At 33.5% G+C, this 23,274-nt stretch overlaps 1 protein-coding gene across 2 annotated transcripts in view; it reads left to right on the plus strand.

Annotated features, from left to right (window-relative positions):
* The window catches only part of LOC127840949 (uncharacterized), a 35,548-nt gene extending 20,653 nt beyond the window's left edge, over positions 1-14,895 (plus strand). Inside the window, exons 9-12 of one of the 2 annotated variants that reach the window (XM_052369412.1) lie at positions 185-341; positions 4,226-4,334; positions 7,318-7,451; positions 8,986-14,895. In XM_052369412.1, coding sequence (XP_052225372.1) covers positions 185-341; positions 4,226-4,334; positions 7,318-7,451; positions 8,986-9,019 — 434 coding nt within the window. In that variant the 3' untranslated portion in view covers positions 9,020-14,895. Of the gene's footprint in view, positions 1-184; positions 342-4,225; positions 4,335-7,317 lie in introns of both variants that reach the window. The other variant, XM_052369411.1, reaches the window with a different exon arrangement.
* Positions 14,896-23,274: the final 8,379 nt, after the last annotated feature.

The following is a 23,274-nucleotide window of genomic DNA, read 5'->3' on the forward strand; positions in this document are numbered from 1 at the left end:
TTTTGCTATACATTTGAACTGCGCTCTGGGTAATAAGGACTTAATGCATGTGTGTTAAGTGTTGTCCCAGATGTGCCTGTGCAGTTGGAACATGCTACTATGAGATGACACTTAAAGCACTTGCATTAAGCCCCATTTTCCCAGAGAGGGGATCGGTCCAATTTGTGCTATACCTGCATTCCAGGCACTCAACGTAAGCCATGCAGTTTCTACCTGGAGGGCAACTGTCGCCGTGCGGACTGCAAGTTTGCCCATGATATCTCCAACATCACGTGCAGATTCTGGGAGGAAGGACTCTGCTTCAAGGGTCCTCTTTGCCCCTTCTTGCACGGATATGCAAGGTAAACTGGGGCCACACATCAGGGTCTTTTTTCACATCTCTGGTATGGGGCTTTTTGCTTTCATTTTGGGGGAAAATAGTGCAGTTTTATAGCAGAGGAATGAAATACCATGAGGTAGAGTCTGGGGAAAATGACATGATTTGAGCTTTGTTCTTGAAAAGCTGGAGTTAAAGGGGCCTTTTCACGTTTTGGTAAATTGACAAAATTAAAAAAAGTTGATTCAGATTCGCACATTTTCGATTTAATTATGATTTATGTGAGGAAACAGTAATACTGAACATTTACCATGCTTTTATATAGACATCATATGCATCTTTTGACGATTTAAAAACCTGAAAATTAAAAAGCGTTGCAGGGCGAAACGAGTGAATAATTTGGAGAGTTCTGTTGTTGTCGCTATATGTGAAACTACGATGATTACTTATATATAGTATAAAATACATCTGACATGGTATACGGAAGAATGGTTGAGGGGTCTAAGTTGGAGACTTTTTACGCCAGGACTCCAGGGGTCAGTGGTTCGAGCCGTGTTGAGGGTTACTTTTGAGGGTTTTTATTTGAAGATAGCAACTTGATATTTGGCATGCATGTGTACCTCATGAAGCTGCACATTTTGAGTGGTAGAAGTTCAAGGTCAAGGTCACCCTTCAAGGTCAAAGGTAAAAAAAATGAATATTTCAAAGCTGCGCAGTAGAGGGCATTGTGTCTTTCTGACGAACACATCTCTTGTTTTTCTTTTTTAAATTTTATTCTTGATTTTTTTACTGGAGCTTTTTAGAGCAAATGTTTACATTTATCAATAGAAAGCATTAAATGACAAACTTCCGAATTTTTTTTCGAAGGAGATATAGTAATTGGTCCTGTCCATCCGTCCGTCTGTCCGAAACTTTGTCCGGAGCATAGCTCTAAAACTACTGAAGGGATTTACTTGAAACTTGAAATATAAACAGATGGCAACTAGAAGAAGTGCAGTGACCAAGAACCATAACTCTATCTACCTTAGTTTTTAGCTCGACTATTATATATGAAATATATATTGGAGCTATCCTACTCACCCCGGCGTCGGCGTGAGCGTCTGCGTTAGCATGCAAAAGTTTTCGTACTACCCCAAATATTTTCTTTGTCCCTTGACATATTTCTTTCATATTTTGCATACTTGTTTACCAACATGACCCCAACCTATAAACAATAGCAGACAACTCTATCAAGCATTTTGTTATAATTATGGCCCCTTTTCCACTTAGAATATGCAGCAAATGTTAAAGTTTGCGTACTGCCCCAACTATTTTCAATGTCCCTTGACATATTGCTTTCATATTTTGCATACTTGTTTACCAACATGACCCCAATCTATAAACAAGAGCAGACAACTCTATCAAGCATTTTGTCATAATTATTGACCCTTTTATACTTAGAATATGCATATTATTGATAAATCTATGTTAAAGTTTGCGTACTACCCAAAATATTTCCTATATCCTTTGACATATTGCTTTTATATGTTGTATTCTTGTTTACCAACATGACTCCAACCTATTAACAAGAGCAGACCACTGTATCAAGCATTTTGACATAATTATGGCCCCTTTTACACTTAGATAATTGAACATTTTGCTTAAATTGCCATAACTTCTTTATTTATGATCACATTTTATTATTACTTTGACAAAACAACACACCCCCCCCCCCGAAACAATTTTTTTTTTCCTTTTTTATTTTTGAAAGATTGTCTAATAAATTATTGAATATGAACAATTTCCCCATGATGGCTTAGATTATACTGTCAAGCACTCGAATAGTCGAGCGCACTGTCCTCTGACAGCTCTTGTTGAATTATCTCCCCTTTTATATAATTTCAAAGTAAATTTTTGTCCGGAGCATAACTCTAAATCTACTGAAGGGATTTACTTGAAACTTGAAATATAAACAGATGGCAAGTAGGAGAAGTGCAGTGACTAAGAACCATAACTCTATCTACCTTAGTTTTTAATCATCTCCCTTTATTTAATTTCAAAGTAAATTTTTGTCCAGAGCATAACTCTAAATCTACTGAAGGGATTTACTTGAAACTTTAAATATAAACAGATGGCAAGTAGGAGAAGTGCATTGACTAAGAACCATAACTCTATCTACCTTAGTTTTTTTAATTATATCCCATTATTTAATTTCAAAGTAAATTTTTGTCCGAAGCATAACTCTAAATCTAGTGAAGTGATTTACTTGAAACTTGAAATATTAACAGATGGCAAGTAGGAGAAGTGCAGTGACTAAGAACCATAACTCTATCAACCTTAGTTTTTTAATTATCTCCCTTTATTTAATTTCAAAGTAAATTTTTGTCCGGAGCATAACTCTATATCAACTGAAGGGATTTACTTGAAACCACAAATATAAACAGATGGCAACTAGGAGAAGTGCAGTGAACATGAACCATAACTCTATTGGCCATAGTTTTTTAATTACCTCCCTTTTTTCATTTCCATATATTTTATTCTCTACAGCATAACTCCAACACTAAATAACTAATTGATCCTTGAAATATAAATAGATGACACAGGTGCCATGTTTTACAAATATTATTCTACTCTCTAAAACAAATGTTCTCATACAAACAAACACATTTCGGCGGGGATTTGGCACTACTGTGAAAAGGTCTTGTTAATCTTTGATGGCTCTTTATGATCATGCATTAAGCCCAATTTTCCAGAATGAGGCTCAAGTTTTGCTAAACCTCTTGGGGATGGTGGGCTGTAGGTATTTTTCAAGGTGATGCAACAGTAAATTAGTTAAAAAAGGAAATATTGCTTTGTTGTTCAATAAATATTATACTGTTATGGGCTATGTAAATACCTGGAATTACCATGAAAGCACATGATATAAGTTATGTTTGAATAACTGAAGGCATCTTTAAATTATATTTTTGTCAAGCTTTGTTTTGGTGGAAATTGTGTTAAGTTATTTTGAACTTGGACTTCATTTTTTGGTATGCTCATTAGTACTTAAACAATTGTCATACCCCCACAAACGAAGTTTAGGGGGGTATATAGGAGTGAGCTTGTCTGTCGGTCGGTCGCTCTGTCAGTCTGTCTGTCCGTCCGTATTAAGTGTCCGCTCTCTAATTCAAGAAGTTTTCAAGAACATGGGTCATGGCAGGTCAATAACTAGGTCACAGGGTCACTAATGCGTTTTTAACATTGAGCATGGTGTCCGCTCTCTAATTCAAGTAGTTTTCATCAGAGCTTCACCAAAATTGGTCAAAAGTTGTATCTAGATGATGTCTAGGCCAAGTTCGAACATGGGTCAAGGCAGGTCAAAAACTAAGTCACGGGTCACTTAGTGCGTTTTAAACATTGAGCATGGTGTCCGCTCTCTTATTCAAGTAGTTTTCATCCGATCTTCACCAAATTTGGTCAGAAGTTTTAAATAGATGATGTCTAGGTCAAGTTCGAATATGGGTCATGCCGGGTCAAAAACTAGGTCACTGGGCTACGTTTTACACATTCAGCATGGTGTCTGCTCTCTAATTCAAGTAGTTTTCATCCGATCTTCGCCACACTTGGTCAGAAGTTGTATCTAGATGATGTGTAGGTCAAGTTCGAACATGGGCCATGCAGGGTCAAAAACCAGGTCACAAGGTCACTTAGTGCGTTTTAGACATTGAGCATGGTGTCCGCTGTTTTTTTTAAGACAACATGAAAAATATTCTGTGTCAATGCGGCATGTGGCGGTATTCGTCACGTCTGTGACAAAGCTCTAGTTTGTATTTAAGATTGTTGTCAAAATATCTTATTACATGCGAATTAAATAATTATTTATGTTTGTCTTGTTGCAGTATTTTAAAACTTTAGTTAGAAAAGACGTATATGTTGATGTATTTTCTTCAGGGAATCAAGTCCTCTGTGTGATGACCTAGTGACCTCAGAACGTGACCTTGACAGAGCCAACTTTGACCTCAACAATGATGAATTCCCTGAATTGTCACTAACTGTCAAGGTAAGAATATGGACTTTATATCAATCTGTTGATTATGTGTAAAGAAAACTTAAGATGGATTTACAATTTGGATATTTGATATTTTCTTGTTTGATCTGCCTTAAAAAACAAAAACTGAAGATGACATTAAAATACTTCTCAAAGCAATGATTAAATAATCATAAATCAATTGATCAAAAGCATTCAATTGAATTTTTCAACCTTGTGTCTTACTGCATAGGTCTTGCACAACCTTTCAAAGTTGAATGACCTTAATGCTTAGATGGTTGCAAAGAAAACTATTTTGTCTGGGAAGATTTTTGGCAGAATTAAGACCCTTTGTTTTCCACTCTGACATGCACAATTTTTAAAATTCCTGGTTAATAACTGGTATCAAATCACTTTAAATTTCACAGCTGATGAAATGAATGTGTTCATGATTGTAAGGAAACCAATTTTTGATCCAACTAAAATTTTTTTTACAGAACTATGGCCTTTTTTTTTGTTTTCCCCCTAATGAATATATAGTTCAAAGTTTTGTGTTTTCTAGTTGCACAGTGTCTTTATCTGAATGATGAGTCAAACCCTATTGAAAATGAGCAATATCGGAGTTATAAGTCCAGAATTATCTCCCCTTGAATTCGAGAAAAAAATGAAAATTCAGTTTTTTTTATGTCATTAAGTCCATAATTTTCATCCAATTCTTGGCAAACTTGCACAGTGTCTTTGTATCAATGAGGACTCAAACCCTTTTTATGTCCCCACCACTGAAGTGGGGGACATATTGTTTTTGACCTGTCTGTTGGTCTGTTGGTTTGGTCAAACTTTAACATTTGCCATAACTTTTGCAATATTGAAGATAGCAGCTTTATATTTGGCATGCATGTGTATCTCATGTAGCTGCACATTTTGAGTGGTGGAAGGTCAAGGTTGTCCTTCAAGGTCAAAGGTAAAAAAACAAAACAATAAAAAGTCAAAGCTGCGCAGAAGGGGACATAGTGTTTCTGACAAACACATTTCTTGTTTAAACAGAGCAATATCGAAACAATAAGTCCAGAATGACTTCCCCTTGAATATGAGAAAATTTTGAAATCCCGCTTGTTTACGCAATTAATTCCACAGTTTTCATCCAATTATTTCCAAATTTGCACAGTATCTTTATATCAATGAGGACCTGAACCCTATTGAATATGAGCAGTATCAGAGAAATAAGTACACAATAATCTCCCCTTGAATTTGAGAAAATTCTCCTTGTTTGCGCGATTAAGTACACAGTTTCCATCTTATTCTTTCCAAACTTGCACAGTGTTTATAACAATAGAGCGATTCAGGCCCTCATGGGCCTCTTGTCTTACCATTGTTGTGATGCCTTTTCTGAATTGAGACGTTATCATTTTCTTACCAGCGTGTGATGCCTTTTCTGAATTGAGATCTGACTATGTTCTGACCAGAATGTGGTTTCGGACCTGTATGTTCTTCTTACCAGTATGTGATGCCTTTTTTGAATTAATACCTTAATATTGTCTGACCATAATACCTTAATATTGTCTGACCATACTACCTTTATATTGTCTGACCATAATACCTTAATATTGTCTGACCATAATACCTTAATATTGTCTGACCATAATACCTTAATATTGTCTGACCATAATACCTTAATATTGTCTGACCATAATACATTAATATTGTCTGACCATAATACATTAATATTGTCTGACCATAATACCTTAATATTGTCTGACCATAATACCTTAATATTGTCTGACCATAATACATTAATATTGTCTGACCATAATACATTAATATTGTCTGACCATAATACCTTAATATTGTCTGACCATAATACCTTAATATTGTCTGACCATAATACATTAATATTGTCTGACCATAATACATTAATATTGTCTGACCATAATACCTTAATATTGTCTGACCATAATACCTTAATATTGTCTGACCATAATACATTAATATTGTCTGACCATAATACATTAATATTGTCTGACCATAATACATTAATATTGTCTGACCATAATACCTTAATATTGTCTGACCATAATACCTTAATATTGTCTGACCATAATACATTAATATTGTCTGACTATAAAACATTAATATCGTATGACCAGTATGCAGTACTGAACAAAGCAACGTGGAGCCCATAGGCAATGAACATCTTGAAAACTAAATCACCATCAAATCAATATGGTTTTACAAGTAATAGATAGAGGATATTTGTTCATGTCAGTGGAGGATCGTTTGTTCTTTCACGAGTGATCATAGAAAATATTATTGTTTTATGATCACTGGTGAAATAACAAACGATCTAACACTGACATGAACACATTTTCTGTTTCTTTATGCCCCTTTTTCAAAAAAATAATTAACAGCTGTTTCCCTTTCGCTGAAAAGTTACCCTTTCTCCCGTGGCGAGCCTCAATACATTTCAATACACAAAATGACGTCATTAGTGTTTGTTATACTAGCGAAATTCTCCGGTTAAACTCTTTAACAATGTAAATAAACGGTGAAAAAAGGCATGCAATAAAAAGAAAATTTGTTGGATTCGGTGGAATGTCAATTTTAACAAGCAAGCACTTGTTAAGTGGGTCAAACAAGGGAATAAATCTTTATATGATAATCTAAAAATAGAAAAAGTAGTTCCAAAAATGTGTTATTTTCACTGGTGAAAATAATGTGTTTATTTTCACTGCTGTTATTTCACTGCAAAACGTCATATTTTATCATACATGTAAGATATAAAAGAAATGATTTTCACTTGGTTAGACAATGTCAAGCATTTAATCGGAACATAACATTTATATTAAAAGATTGGCTTTGTCAAATCATAAGATTAGGCTAAGAAATCTTTTGCCACAGTCTCACGGGCCCCTCAATGTTGTGGGCCCATAGGCAGAAGCCTTCTCTGCCTAATGTGGAATCCAGGACCACACGTATGGGATGCTTTTTCTGATAGACCTAACTAACTTGTGCACTTCAGAACATGAATGGAACGGTGTGCCACCACAAGAAGTTGTTGAAGCCTAGCAAGGCGCAGAATCTCAGAGGTGTCGGGCAACGGGACAACAAAGGTCGCCGCGGTAATAACCGTCGGCATAGCAACAAGGAAAACAGGTGTGAGATTACAGTGGTGGACAAATGTAGCAGCAGCATCTAGGCTAACAAATATATGAATCTGATGTAACAAATATATGAAAAAAACACTTGTAATACTGTCAAATATTGTAATGTGTAGTACATATGTGTCTTGTTCTTAGAAAACTGGGCTAAATTCATTTGCATAAAGTGTTGTCCCAGATTAGCCTGTGCAGTCCGCACAGGCTAATCAGGGACGACACTTTCCGCTTTAATGGTATTTTTAGTTTCAAGGAAGTCCCTCCTTACTGAAAATCAAGTTTAGGCGGAAAGTGTCGTCCCTGATTAGCCTCTGCGGACTGCACAGGCTAATCTGGGACGACACTTCACGCACATGAATTAAGCCCAGTTTTCTCAGAACACGACTCATATTATAAAAGAGCATCCCTCTGGGAAAACAGGGTTAAATGCATGTTCTTAAAGTGTCATCCCAGATTAGCATTTGCAGTACAACTTTTTATGCCCCCGGATCGAAAGAAAGTTGGTATATTGTTTTTGGCCTGTCTATCTGTCATTGTGTCAGTCAGTCAGTCAGTCAGTCAGTAAGTCATTGTATGTGTGTGTCACACAACTTTTACCAAGGTTAAAGTTTTGCAATAACTTTTGCAATATTGAAGATAGCAACTTGATATTTGGCATGCATGTGTATCTCATGGAGCTGCACATTTTGAGTGGTGAAAGGTCAAGGTCATCCTTCAAGGTCAAAGGTCAAATGTATGGCTTCAAAGCGGCGCAATAGGGCGCATTGTGTTTCTGACAAACACATCTCTTGTTTGTTAAGAAGTGACTTTCTTTAAATGAAAAATATAATGAAAGGGAAAGACGACACTATAAGCATGGGCATTAAACCCCGTTTTCACAGAGCGAAACTCAGATATAATGTTTAATACGTATTACATCATTTCATGCTATTGCAAGATTTTTTTTTTTAACTTATGGTTTGACTATTAGTACATGTTGTGTTGCTCTTGGTTGCTGCTATGTGACCTCACTTGATTTTGGTTTTGTGAGAAACATTGACGATTCGTTAATGTTGACCCGTTATTGTTGACCGTTTGTTGTTCAAATTAGATGTTACTGTTAGAAGTATTGATGTTAAGTTAGTGTAGCAATGTGATTGGCACTTGCATTGATGTCATCATTAATTTGTGTTGTTTAATTATTATTGTGCATGTGTATATTATTGAATCCAGTTTCATAAGTTGACATCAATAATGCAAAATAGGGACATCAAGGAACTTGAAGCGTTTTTAAAACAATTTTTAAGTAGTTATGACTTGTGTTTTTGGAGTGAAATGCTACTGATTTCAATGTATGATTTTGTTGTCCATGATTCATACTTAGTTAAATGTCCTGTATTATGTGTTTCTGCCCACAAAACATGAACTTGTAGCATAACTGAGTTTTGAGAATAGGCTTAAATTGTATGCATAGAAATTCTTGTTAAAGTAGATTTATTTCAGTGTAAAACTGGAGGAAACTGTTACATTTTTTTCAATTTCTATTGTTTTAGATATCTGATCGGCAAGAGATTGTTATCAAATTAGAAAAAACACATCAACAACTTCAATATTTACCTTTTGTTTGAGATTTAAGGAAGTATATTTGTGCTATTTGTGTAAAATTGAGCACTAACCATTAATTTATTTGAATTGTGCAGTGTGCATGACAAATATTAATTGAGACTGAACCTTAGTTTGTGCTATGGTTCATTTGTCAGTTTTCGCAATCTGTTTGTGTGTGCATAAAAAATTTAAACCCATACATTTTTGAGGGCAGGCAATGCTCTTTAAACTGTTTCATTTATCATTGTGTCATTTATCAAGCCATTGAATGTTAATTTTTAGTCTAGTTACTATTTATTACAAACATTGTTAATTGATTGTTATTAATGTATGATTTTATGAAACCTCATTATGAAACCTTGAAAGGTTTCATTTATTGACCTCTTCCTGCATGATTTTCTTTCTTCTATATGTACAAATTAAAGAGATTTTGCTTGTTAATCTTCATGATTTAACAGTTTGCCATATACGGATGTGTGTTTGACTTGTGTTTAACGGGAAATATTGGTAGCATGTATAGCTAAAACAATTATATAATATTTTTTATTTGTCTTGATTATTTTAGTTTTAAAAAAATGAGAAAGAATGTTCTGGATTGTTTGGATATCCTTTAAGATGTCTCAGTGAAAAGAAAAAGAGATCTAATATCAAAATGTGATGCTCATGAAAATTTTGTTTTTACGAAAAAAGTTTTTCGAGGTTGGAACTTTTCATTCCACAGATAAGGATATTCAACTTATATCAAATGATTATGAAAATTGAAGCTGTAAAATAAATAAAGAATTTTGCAATATAAAAGAGATCTGATTGTTAGTTTTCATTATTTGTTGGAAAAAACTATCGTATTTTTAATTGTGTTTATCCACTGGTGTAGCTAAGAGTGTATTTTCAGTAACAGCAGTGACTTGAATCTGTGCTGTGGAATTTATATGAGCCTTATTCTGGGGAAAGTGGGCTTAATGCATGTGCTTAAAGTGTTGTCCCAGATTAGCCTGCGCAGGTTGCAATTAGGGACTAAACTGGGTTTTAGTTGTGAAGAGACTTCCTTCTAAAGAAAAATTTCAAAAAAGTAGATAGTGTCATCACTAATTGGTGTGTGCAGACTGCATTTAGCTCAGTTTTGCCAGGTCAAGGATCTTTTTTAATGCAGCTCCCATACATGAAGACTGTGTCATTTTTTTCGTTTGCTTTTCTTTTTTAAGCCAGAACATTAGTTTTGTATAAAAATGCTATTGTATGAAACGTAAAAATGATTGAAATATTGAGGCGAGTATTTTATATCTTATGTTTAACAGTTTTCATGCTTTTTTCATGTACTTATAGTGTATATTTGTAATTGGAAGTTTGTAGACAGGTTTATGTAATACTGTGATTAAAACATGTTTGATTTGCAAAATTGATTTTCCAAACCCCTCTTTAAGTTCATGCCATTTTTGTGTGATACAATTTGGCAACTGTTCTAGAATTGCAGCACTTGAGCATTTTGAGCTAAAGTCTTAAGTATTAGTTTAGACAAAGCTCAGACATACAAATGAGCCAAACTAAGGTATGGCACTTGTCTGTTACTGTTAGTTATATGCACATAGCCCTTTAAAGCACATTGGTCGTCTAGGAAAGTTTGAGCAAAAAAAAATCTGAAGATGGAAATAATGTTAAATTACTAAAACCAAACGATAAATCTAGTTTGCTGCTCAGCTTTACAAAGTTTGCTCAGAATATTGTTGGATTTGCATATATGTTCTGTTGATTCTGCAAAAAGTCAATGAAGCGGTTGAAGTGAATATCTAACTTTACTTCTAAAGTGAGGCTCATAGATTGTGACCTCCAAATGGTCCTTGCTCTGGTTTGTGGAAATGATTTTGCAAATTGAACAATGTGTCTATGTTTTAGATGTATATTATATCTTTCTTGGTCTGTGATTGTGTTGATGTTTATTTGTTTTGGAGAATAGCTTAGTATGTGGGTGTTTTATTAATAAATTGGCTTGTTTTTTATTTTGCTGAAAATCTTAAACTACCAATTAGTGTCATTAACTATGAGCCTTATTTGGTCATTTACGTAATTTATTGTTGTGTCATAATTGGAATTTATATGAAAAAGCTTTATTATTTTTCAAATGAAAAGCGGAAAAAAATTGATATCACGATATTACACGTGTTTCATTATATGTGAAGATGTCAGTCAAAAAGCATTAATTGTTTTTTGCATAAGTTTGATGTTTTTATCAATTGTCTAGTCTCCTAAATTCATATAAAAAAACACTAAACTAATTAAAAAAAGATGTTATTGTGTTTGTATTATCACGCTTTGCCACTTTAATATTGGGGAGTTCATCGATATGTTGTTTGTAGATGTTGTATTGATATGTTGTACCGTGCAGGAGTCAGTCTTGTTAAACTGTGTACAACAAATTTTAGTAATGATAACATTTACTGTGAAATTTAAATCTGTGTAATTTTCCCAGTTGTTAAAAATCCTCAGTAATTAAGCCTGCATTGGCTAGGTGGGTATACACAGGGGCTTATTTGAGCAAAAATATCATGTTTGAGTGAAATGCAATTCATCTAAAATTAACATCTTAGTAAGAATTGCTACAAAAATTGAAAATACATGTTTTTAAGTTGAAAAGACTAACTGTAAAACATAATAAAAAGAACAAGGATTTTTAATCCAGAAAATTATTACTTTCTGCTGTTGACCATAAACTCTTAGAGACTTTATACACACAGTGCTTTATCCCTTTACTGAACACTTACATATTAAATCAGAATAACTGTATGTCTTGTGTATACAAGTTGAGTGAATTTTTTTTCCATTTATATTCAACCAAACTATGCAGAATGTATGCATACCATTTTTATAGTTAAACACATTCATGTTCACGCATATGTGGAATGTTTTTTATAAGAATGTTGTATGCAAGTAATATAAATATTAAACACCAGAACATCTTGACTGTATCATAAGGTAAAGATTGTAATGTTTTGTGCCAGTTAAAAACATCTGCATTAAAACTAATTAGTTTTTTATTGAGTCTAAAAAAGTCTTTACCAATACTATTTTAATACCTTATTATAATGTTTAACTATTAGTCCAGAAGACTTTTAACAGAAGAATATGATACAGTTTTAACCAAATGAATAATACATTATATATGTTTTTTGCCTGATTGAAGCATCCTTCATCTATCAAATTAACGCATATTTTTAAGACATTCATCAGTACAAAAGAACAAGGTTAAGTAGTTACTGAATTGCATTGGATAGCGTATTAGTACTTTGTCAATGTCGTGTTTAATAACTTGTATTGATTGCTAATTGTTGTTTACTTATACACATGTTTTTTGGAACTTTTCGGGGGACGATCATATTTTAGAAGCCTACCATTATATGTTACCCAGTGTAGAGCTTAATACAGATAACTATAGTGAAACCAATCCTTGTGAAACGTGTTACAAATGTCCCTGAAAAGAAGAGAACAGAAGATGCATATTTAATAGCTTGTACTAATTTTCTTTGAATGACAGTCCCAAGCAGAAAATTATTATATTAAGCATTTTATCGAAACCAAAATGAACCATAATTCACTTCTGTTACCTGAAGTGTAGTTTCCCATTTTAATGGATTGTTATCGTAATTAAGGGACACGGGATGGGACCCAGTTAGTTTGGTTTTGCTGTAGTTAGTGATCGTCATTTTGATAGAATACCAAGAGATAGTTTGGTATCTATCAGCTTTTTTAATGAAATAAGCTATATATTAGTACGTAGAGCTACGTAATTTATGTAGCTATTATGCCAAATTATGTTTATAGCTTGTTCATTCTAACTTTGTGTTTGTCGTTTAAGGTATTAGGTGTATAGAAGATGTTATTCTCTCAAATGAACAATATATATATAAATTTAACAGTCTGGTTATATATTGATGATAATTATATTGAAAATGTTATGGAAATTTTTACTGGAAATACTGAGTTCATAAGGAGAGAAATTTTATTTGAAATTCCATTGCGCAGACAGAAACATACTGTTAGTTGTACAGTTTATTTACTCTTAAGTGCAGATATAAGGTCAATAAATTAACATAAAAAATATTGGAAACATAAACAATCTAATATGTACAATAGTTTCTTGCATTACTGCAAGAATTATAACATCACAATAAACATTCACAATTATAGATGTATTCAGTTTTTGTAATGATTTTTGTATGTGGTGTTTGTTCATCCATGTATTTAGTACATAATGTACATATATGTAAGGCTAGAGGAATTTCCTGAAAGAGTAGAAGTTGCTGTCTGGTTTGGCACAGGGGCTGGCTATTGCACAAGATTAACAAAAATGGTCACAGCATTGATGGTGATCCCAGCATTGATCCTTTTATATATATGGTTGATTTTCTGTTTTAACAGTAATGGAAAAGAACAATACTTTTTCGTTAAATGATAAGTTAGACTTACAGATAAGAGAAGTGTTGGAAATCCTGTACGTATTATTTTTTAAGCTACTTTCTCTTCTAATTAAATGATAAATTAGACTTACAGATAAGAGGATTGTTTGAAACCCTGTACGTATTATTTCTATCAGCTGGGAGAAATTTCATTTGTGCATTAGCCAAACCCAAGGATGGCTGAATAATTATTTGTAACAATCCTTTGCTATACTTAAGAGTTAAAGAGTTCAGATAAGGCGGCAAGCTTAATTGATTAGGAGTTGAACCATGTTTACATGAGTTTGAACTGTTCTAGACGTATTTTTGGAATTCTGTAGAAAGTACAGGTACAGTTGTCATTCAAAAAGTCAATTTTGCTGCTTGACAAGTTTGTGCTTTTAAAATATGTTATTTAAAAATGTTTTATTCATTTTACAAATTAAATAAGTAAATTGTAAAATTCCAGAAAAAACAAAATCAATCCAAACAAAAGATTGTGAGCAGCTGTTTTTTTTCACTGCGAAGCTATTTTTGCAGCCTTTCAACAATTTGCTTAAGCATTTTAAGTTTCTTATTTAATTATATGGCATAAAGATAATTTCTTAATTTAATCTTGCAGACATTAACTTGCAGACAATTTTGTATAAAAAAACATAGTCTGTTCTAATGTACGAAATGCCATGAAATCTAGACTAGCTAGATTTTTTTGTCACCAGGTTATGTAAAAGATTATTTAATGTTACCTGTTAACAGTGATGATATTGTTCCATTCTTTGCTCGGTGAGGTAAATCTACAATATAATGCGCTGTATTCTCATGTAAGCCGTGTCATCACGTAAAAATGGGTTAAATGCCAAATATGGCTAGGGTAGCTCCTTCCCAGACTGTGCGGATGTGCAGCCTGGTCTGGAGCAACGTTTGCCGCATGTGGCATGAGACCTATTTTTGCATGACATGGGTCATATAATGTAGTTTCACGTGACACTTTGGCAGTACAGTATGTAAATGAACAAAACTTTCTAAGACTTAAAATAAGTGTAAACTGAACATATACATTTGCACACTTTTGCCTAAAGATGAAAAACAAAAAAATCTGGTAAGTCAATGTACATTGACGAAAAGAATCAATTGTACAAGAGCATGATATACATTTACTGAACCTTACTATTCCACGAGGTCACTTTGCCATCTAACAATAGCTTCATTAAAAGTGTTACATCTACAATATATGGTGGTTTTCTTATTTTAACTATGTATGTTTTAACCTCTGTTGTTTTAAGATTGTGAACTACGAACAATATGTCAGTGTTAAAGACAAAACCTCTGTTTATATTACTACATGTAAAACAATGGTAACTGAAACTGTATGTCAATTAACCAGTTGAATACTCTATTGTCAAGATGGCAAATAAAAGGAAAAAAATGTCACAGAGTTCTTGTTTTTAATAATTGTATAATTTACTATGACACCTTATTGCACAGCCTATTTTCACAAACTGTCTTTTAAAGTATTGGCTCATCATTTGTTGATTTATACCCATCATGATGTATTCAGGTTGTTCATATTATATGTTTATAGCATATATGATGCATCTACCATGTTTCATCTCTTTGCAAATATATTATGCATAAGCTATTAAAAAGAACTATCACTGCAAACTTACACAACAAACTTCCCAACTTGTTAACAGCAGCATTTTATTATTGCATAAACATTTGAACTAAAAATGAACATGCAATTTTAGAAAATGTACAATTGAAAACACATCTTAATTAACAGGTGCACCGCATAGCGGTTGCCAACGCTCAGCTGTGGGTGCAGTTTTGAATAAATGAAAGCTTGTCAGAAGAATATTAGAGGTCACAGTGAGCTTGACCTTTGACCTAGTAATCAAGGTGCAGCTACATATGAAGTTTCATTGTTTTATGGGAAGCACTCGATTTTAGAGCCAATGTTAAGGTTTTAGCGTGAGGCAAACGGTGGACTAGCTTGCTATGACAATACCTTGGGTTTTCTCGGAGAACAGCTGAGCTAAAAATGACGAAACAACATTTTTCAAACCCTTTTGTCACTGATTTCAAAAGAAATATCTCATCGAGTAATATATGTTGGGCCGACTTCGATGCTTAAATTCTCAATAATACATATTTTTACACACAAATACTTGAAAAATCGAGTTAAACCATAGATTTGTTTATACCAAATTCTAATAATCCACAAATACTTGAAATAATTATGTGCGGATTATGTGGAATATTACAAAAAGCATAAACAAAATTGAAAATTGCCATGAAATTTAGACTAGCCAGATATTTTTATCCCCAGGTTATATACAAGATTATTCAATATGAGCTGTTAAGAGTGACGATATTCTTCCATCCCTTGCTCAGTGAGGTAAATCTAGCTTATATTGCTCTGTAATCCAATATAAGACGCGCCATCCTGTAAAGATGGGTCTTATTCCAAACTTGTAGTGTAGCCCCTGACCATACTGCAGATGTGAAGACTGGCCGGGACTTTCGCTGGCTAAAGAATCATTTTTGCATGGTGCAGGTCTTATGATATCATTTCACCTGGGACTTTGGCAGTATGTTAATTTATAAAACTTGTATTAAACACAAATTTGGTCCAATTTATATACTCACATTTTCAAAGTAATGCCCAATGTAGAAAAACATCAATTAAGTGAATGTACGTGACACATGGAATCAATTTTACAAGAGCATGGTAAAATAAGGCTTAGAATTACCATACTTTACTTGTTTATAAGGTCAGTTTGCCATCTTGCAATAGCTTGAAAGTTGTTACATATACTCTATATGGTGGATTGCTTACTTTATCTACAAATGTGTTTACCTCTGTTGTTTTAATATTGTCAACTACAATCAATTGGTCAGTGTTAAAGAAGATACATTTGTTTATATTACTTCGTATTTACCATTGTCACTTGAACCGTATTGCTATTAATCAGTTGAATACTCTATTGTCGAGATGGCAAATAAAATTATGAAAAAATGTGTCAAAGAGTTCTCCTTAATATTTGTATAATTCACGAATGCACATATAAAACAGCATCAATTGATTAATGCATGTATTTATGTATTGTCCTATATTTCAATATTTCATAATCTGATCAAACATTCCAATCTCAATTTACACACAAGCATTGATAGTAAGAACATTTTCTCCTTTTCTAAGAAAAACAACAAATTGAGTCTTGCTCTGGGAAAAAGTAATTTAGATCATATGTATTAAGTGTTGTTCCAGATTAGACTGTGCAGTGTGTACAGGCTTATTAGGGACAACACTTTCAGCTTTTATTTTCGCTAAATGTAAATCTCTCGTTAGCGAAAATCCAGTTTAGGTGGATTGTCGTTCCTGATTTGCCAGGGAAGATTGCACTCGCTAATCTGGAAAGACACTTTACAAACATGCATTAAGCTTTGTTTTCCGAGAATGCAGCTCAATTCTATTTGACATTGTATGTGTTAATCTCCAGTGACCATATATCAGAAGTGTGAGCACAGGCTATGGTCACCTTGATGCTGTCCAACAGTAAGGCTTGTTCTTCATTCACTGCCACAAATAAATCAGTCGTTCACAAGCCAGCAACGCCCGCAACAAGAACCTAATCAGGATACCACTATCAAAGATATGCTGAGGCATAAAACTGATTTTTGTCAAAATAATATGTGTTTTCATTGATAAGGTCAGTCCAGCTAGATCCCTGTGGGCGTTACAAAATATTTTAATCATCCATTGCTATTGAAAAGTGTGCTTTGTATTTCTGAGGTTGCCTGCTCGAGTTTTAAATCAATATTACTTTTGTTGATTGTTATATCGATTACAATGCATCTCCCTGAAAAATATGTGATCAAGTCCTCATTGTGTGCCATCATGCTGCACTTAGGGATGTTGACATAAACGTCTGTGTAGCCTGTGGAGAATACTGTTTCTGTACAAGTAACAAATGAACACAAATGAAATTTGGTCCAAGTTCGATCCGGCATTACTGTGTATTAATGAACGGCCATGAACGTGTCTATTCTGTTCTTAAAGGTGTTCAATGATGGTGCTGTTACTGTTTCATCTAGTAAGAGGTTCCATGGTGTGATTACCCTCTCTGAGAAGTGTCTCCTGACATCTGCCTTTAATGACTTTTTCTTAAGTTTAAGTAAGTTCCCTTTTGTTAAATTAGGATTTAGAGAAAACACTGTGCGTTATCAATATCTTCTTTGCAATGGGATAGCTTATACACCTCAATCATGTCTCCATGGAAACGACGCTATATATAAAAGTTGAAATCTTTAAAACATCCAGTATTCTGGGTATGGTAAATGTTGGACAAAATGAACTAGGTTGGTTGCTCTCTGTTTTACCCGCTTTATACATTCAATATATTTTTTTTAATCTATGGTGCCTTATCAGGTTTCCATACTCAAGATGTGGTCTCATCAAGGCCTTATAGAGTTTTCTAAATTGGTTTGTATTTATATGTTGAAACGTTCTCTTCACAAGCCCAATCATGCTCTTTGCTTTGGTAATACATGTATTAATATTATCACTATATTTCAAGTCAGTAGAAAATAGTATTCCAAGATCTAAAATCACATTCTTCTTTACTATTTGGTATTTCCTTTTCATCAGGTCCTCCTCCTATTTGGGTTATGTATACCATAACGAAGAGTGTTGGATTTCGCGGTATTGAACTTCAGTAACCATATATCAATTCACCTGGACAGACCAGTATCTGTCTGGAATTCGGTCATTGCCCGAAGGACTTCAGCTAAGCTGAACAACTTTTATGTTATCAGCAAACACCTCAGCATTTTTATAGTCAACTTCTGCTAAGAAATATCCAGTTCTTTTCAATTTTGCTATTCCAACATCAACTTTTCTTTTTGAATTTGCATACTTAAAAAGTCCTTTTGATTATTTTCTTGTGATATCTTCTGTTCGAAATCAGCCTGTGCTCTTCTAAATTTATGAGAAGAAACATTTGTATCCCTAGTGTAGTATTGTAAATTAGCTCATCTCTTTTCTCTTGTTTTCATATACTATTGCCAAAAACGGTGTTTCTTTTTGATAGCCCTAAGTTATTCTTTGTGATCCATATAGAGCTGTCCTTTTTGAGATGTTCTAATTTTATCTTTTATCTTAAGGATATATTTATCCATACAGGTATGCATATTGCCATTTATATAAATCCATCTTTAATTGACAGATTTTCCAAAAAGAATCATTTTCCCACCTAACACTGGTAAACTCTGTGGTGATTGCATCATAGCTCCTTTTCATATTAGATTTTTTGTCAGGAAATTTACTTAAGAGTTACAGTCAATAATGAAGGTGACAACATGAAAACTTAACTATAGGGGTAAAGTGCTGTAAGTTATTATTAAATTGCTCTTCAATTGAAGATACCAAATTAAGTACACGCAATTGTTGAGAGTTTCTAAATCTTGTGTAGAAGTTCAAATGTTGGAACACAAAAACACTGTCCCAGACTGCCACAACAAACTCATGACTACTGCAGGTCTCAGGAGCCGAAGACGTCCAATGATCCCAATTTATATCTTTATAATCGAACTCAACCATTATTATCTTCTTGAGATGCTTTACCTGGCAAATCGCACCCATTAACTCATTTGATTGCTATTCTTGGTCAGAATTTGGATATCTGCACTAGACCATTAAGAAGATTTTCATTGTCAGTTCTCACTTCGCATAAGCAGCTTTCTTTACAGTTAATATTGTTTAGATTTTGATAACTACCTTCATATATACCATTTATATTGAATTAAATTGCATCTCTATTTTCACTTCATTTAGGACTAAAGCATTGCGGGAAATCCTCCAGTAAATAACTGGAAATATCAACTTTGTCTCCGGTCTCGGGACATCATTCTGGTATTCTTACTATATTTAGTTGATTAATGTTAACTTAAGGTTCCAGTTCAGCTATTTTGTATTGCCTAAATTGTCAATAATTAAGTACAGACATTTAAGACCTTCATGATGTTCAATACTAAAGTTATTATGGTTACTAGAAGAGATGGTTGGACTGCTAATGTAAATTTCACTGACATCTGTATCACTGTTCCCAAATATTTCACTGTCTTTTGCAAGAGAGTTTAAGCTGGTACTACTTAGATATAATGCAGTGTCACTCGAAGTGTTAACACTTGAACACTAAATACATCTAAATTATTACTATCATCATGGCATATTGTCACTGTGGAATTATAATTGTCTTTAGATAATTTTGCTTTATTCCCATTGACCTCCTTCCAAAATGGATTCTTAAACAAACCGAACTGCTGTCAAAGACATAAACAGTTTCATGAACTGGAAACATTAACTTCAACTTAACTTGAGGAACGGCTTACTTTGTCTTTCATGTAATCTAACGGTGACCTATTCCCGGACTACATCCGGTCCCTCTGCCCTAAATGAGGGTCCCTTGCCATTTGCACCCTTAGTAGTCTTTACCATCTGCGGAAGACTGACTAAAGTTAGAATTTGTATGAGAAATAATAAGTGACTGGCTAGGGCTCAAGTTATTTCCAGGTCTCGATCGCAGATTTTTCTCAAATGAATGTTTATAAAAGTCTGTCCATCTATGGATGACTGACTAGAGGTAGAATTTGTATGAGAAAAAAATGTGACTGGCTCGGGCTTATGTTATTTCCAGGTCTCGATCTCTTGTTAGAGAATTTATGGAGAAACATAAGAAATCGTGTTTTCTGTTTGGAATAAAATTCCTCTTTCAGATTCCTTAAGGGAAATATCTGAGCAATCACACGGCGTTAAGCAACCTCTTCTTTCATTCTGATATTCAATTGTCGCTGCCTATTTGTATAGTCAGATGTTTTCTGGATTTGATCCTTAAGCAAATTATTTCTTATAAGGAGTTTCTATTTTTCTTTCTCATTTTCGAACTACGTTTACAGGTGGTCGTCTAGTATTCCTTTTTTCATTATATTTTTGGTATATCATTTACCTGTACTGATCCTGCACCACTACAACATCATGAGATTTTCTTTACTCAGAGGATTCTACATTTGATTCAGGAAAGTTATACATGAGAACATTTATCTTTCTTTTTCATATTCAGTTATGTCTAAAATCGCTTGGTCTAGTTCAATTTCTGTTTTAACTGTGAGTTTGGGCCAAGTTTGATCAACTTTGATCAACTGACTTTCTATTTTCTCAATTTCTTCAATCATTTTCAAAACGTTTCTCACACCAGGAATCGCCCTCTTGCAACCACTGCACTACCAAATGCTGCTCCCATTATTTTTGTCTTCAACTGCATACTTTAAAACGTATGTGTCATTCCTGAACAAGGTACACAATACAAACTTTCACATAGTTCACACTAAATACTGTTTCTATCATAAGGGAGCAGTTCAGTTCGAACATAATAATCATGATCATAGGCAATTAATTTGTTTGTAGCCATGAAATCGTACTGTTATGAAATAGTACAAATGGCGGTAATCTTGAGGATTCAATACCATGTGATTTTATTTCAAACTTTCAAAGTTATTTTTACTTTTTTTAATTAGCTAATAATTATTTTTGTTATGAACCTTAACTTATACACTATTTATTATTATCAAAATATAAAAGAAAGTGATTCTACTTTTCATAATATAATACTTAAAAAAATCCTCCCAAATCTGGTAGAATTTATTTTGTGATGACAGAGATTGAATGTGAGAGCATGGAAAGACAACTCTGCGTGAAGATTGCCTCATTTCTTTCTTTCTTTTTAAAAATGTATATGACTAATTATACTTAATAAGAGGAACAAGTAAATCACATGTATTGTTGTAAAACAAACATGTTTACTGATGAAGTTAAGTTATATAAACTTACAAAAGAACTAGGTTAACAAATACAAAAAAGGTTATCCTCTTAACTGCTAGTAACAAGACTTTAACAATACAAATAAGTGACTTATATAAAACATGGTAGCATGTAATTGTACATGCCTGTAAAACGAATAGTAGTGATGTTTGTTTCTAATACATGGATGATTATGAATTCATTTAATCCTGTATGTAAGCACAATGGGATTATTATGCCCCTGAACACTTGCTTAAACTTGCGATATATTTCACGTTTTCAGCTATTTTGTTTTGTTTATTAATTTGTTAAAAAATATAAAGCAATTAATTTCATGGCTCTTGGAAAAATGCATTTTGCGATTTTACATCATGCTCTTTAAAATACTGAAAAATCCACACCAAATAGAAAAAACGTTGTTGTGATGTTTTAAAACTGAAAAGATAATGTAGCACACGACGCAGACATTGTATCAAACATGTTTCAAAAACACACTTCGATAGATGACGTATTCAAGGCTACCATTTATGGAAAGAAGAATACAGAGTGAACTTGGAGATTTGAGGTAGGAAATTCGGTTCTTGAATAAGAAATATAAATTGGAGCTGCTTGTAATGTACTTTCTAGATACACCGAACGAAATAGAAATGTAAAATAATTACAGTTTCAGGCAAAGGCAAATATAAACTTATCAATAAAAAAGTATGCCACGGCCTAAAATATTTTAAAAGATTTCTCCATTGAATATCTTCTGAACTACTTCAGTTAAAATCAATTAATTTTTTATCGATTATAGCTTAGTAATTTACCTCGTAAAATTAAAAAATGAAATATATATATATACTTACAATATTCTACAAAGTAAAGGTGGAATGCAACTCTGCATTATTCTGCTAAGCGTCAACCAATCTCCACGCAGAGTTGTCGTTCCTTGCTCTCACATACAACTCTGCATAAGGCTCAGCACGCCATTTTGTCTACCAAATAGCTAAAACCGAACAAACGCATACAATGTATATATGAGTGGATATTTAAGATCGCATGCATTTAATTAAGAAATATGACTTTTAAATGTACGATAAATCGTGCACAAACTTGTGAGTTTTAATGCAATTTTTTGGAACTATCTTATTGCCCATTTACACAGATGTAATCATTCCACGCACTTCACAAATGTAAACAATTGTACATATTTTTTATTGAGTGACGTTAGGCATTGCTTCGACGTATTTATGTATGTCGGTTTCTTAACATAAAAAAACATATCAATTTTATAATAATTAATTAAGACTGATATAAGATATCATGGTATGAGATGGTTTTCTTTAATGCAGTTAATGCAATGTAACCGTCGTTCAAGAGATTGTTTAGTATAGTGTAACCTCACTGATGAACGCTTGGAATGATCATGACATGAATGAGACGCTTTCATAACAATAGTCTGTTCTGAGCCCAACACAGAGGTGAATGTAATGTGACCGTCGTGCAAGAGATTGAGCGTCAACGTGGCATTTGGCGTGGCCTATGAAGATGCGCATCGGATTTACATGGAATGAAAAAAATATTTATGTACTTACTTAATGGCCCTCAAGATTTATTACTGTTTAAAGAGTTATTGTTTGTTTTCTACTGTCTTTTGATTATTGTCCTGTTCTTAAAAATAAACCATACGTTTTTTTTATCCGCTAACAAATTACGATTAGATAGCCATACTGAAAGTTTAATCCATTACTCATATACATCCGTAAGGTATTAAAGCAACCTGGTATCTGCACCATATATTCGATTGTTTGTTGTGATCCAGTCAGGACTCGCCACATGAAGCGATTTTTGTTTTTGCCTCTTTTGAAGAAACAACAACAACAGAAAGACTAAAATCATACAGAAGCCATTATCATTTTTGTCTTCAAAAACTCTCGAATACGTAAACTGAATCGGTAAATTTTTGAGAG

Source organism: Dreissena polymorpha, chromosome 8 (assembly GCF_020536995.1).
Source record: "Dreissena polymorpha isolate Duluth1 chromosome 8, UMN_Dpol_1.0, whole genome shotgun sequence".
In the NCBI taxonomy this organism is placed as follows: domain Eukaryota; kingdom Metazoa; phylum Mollusca; class Bivalvia; order Myida; family Dreissenidae; genus Dreissena; species Dreissena polymorpha.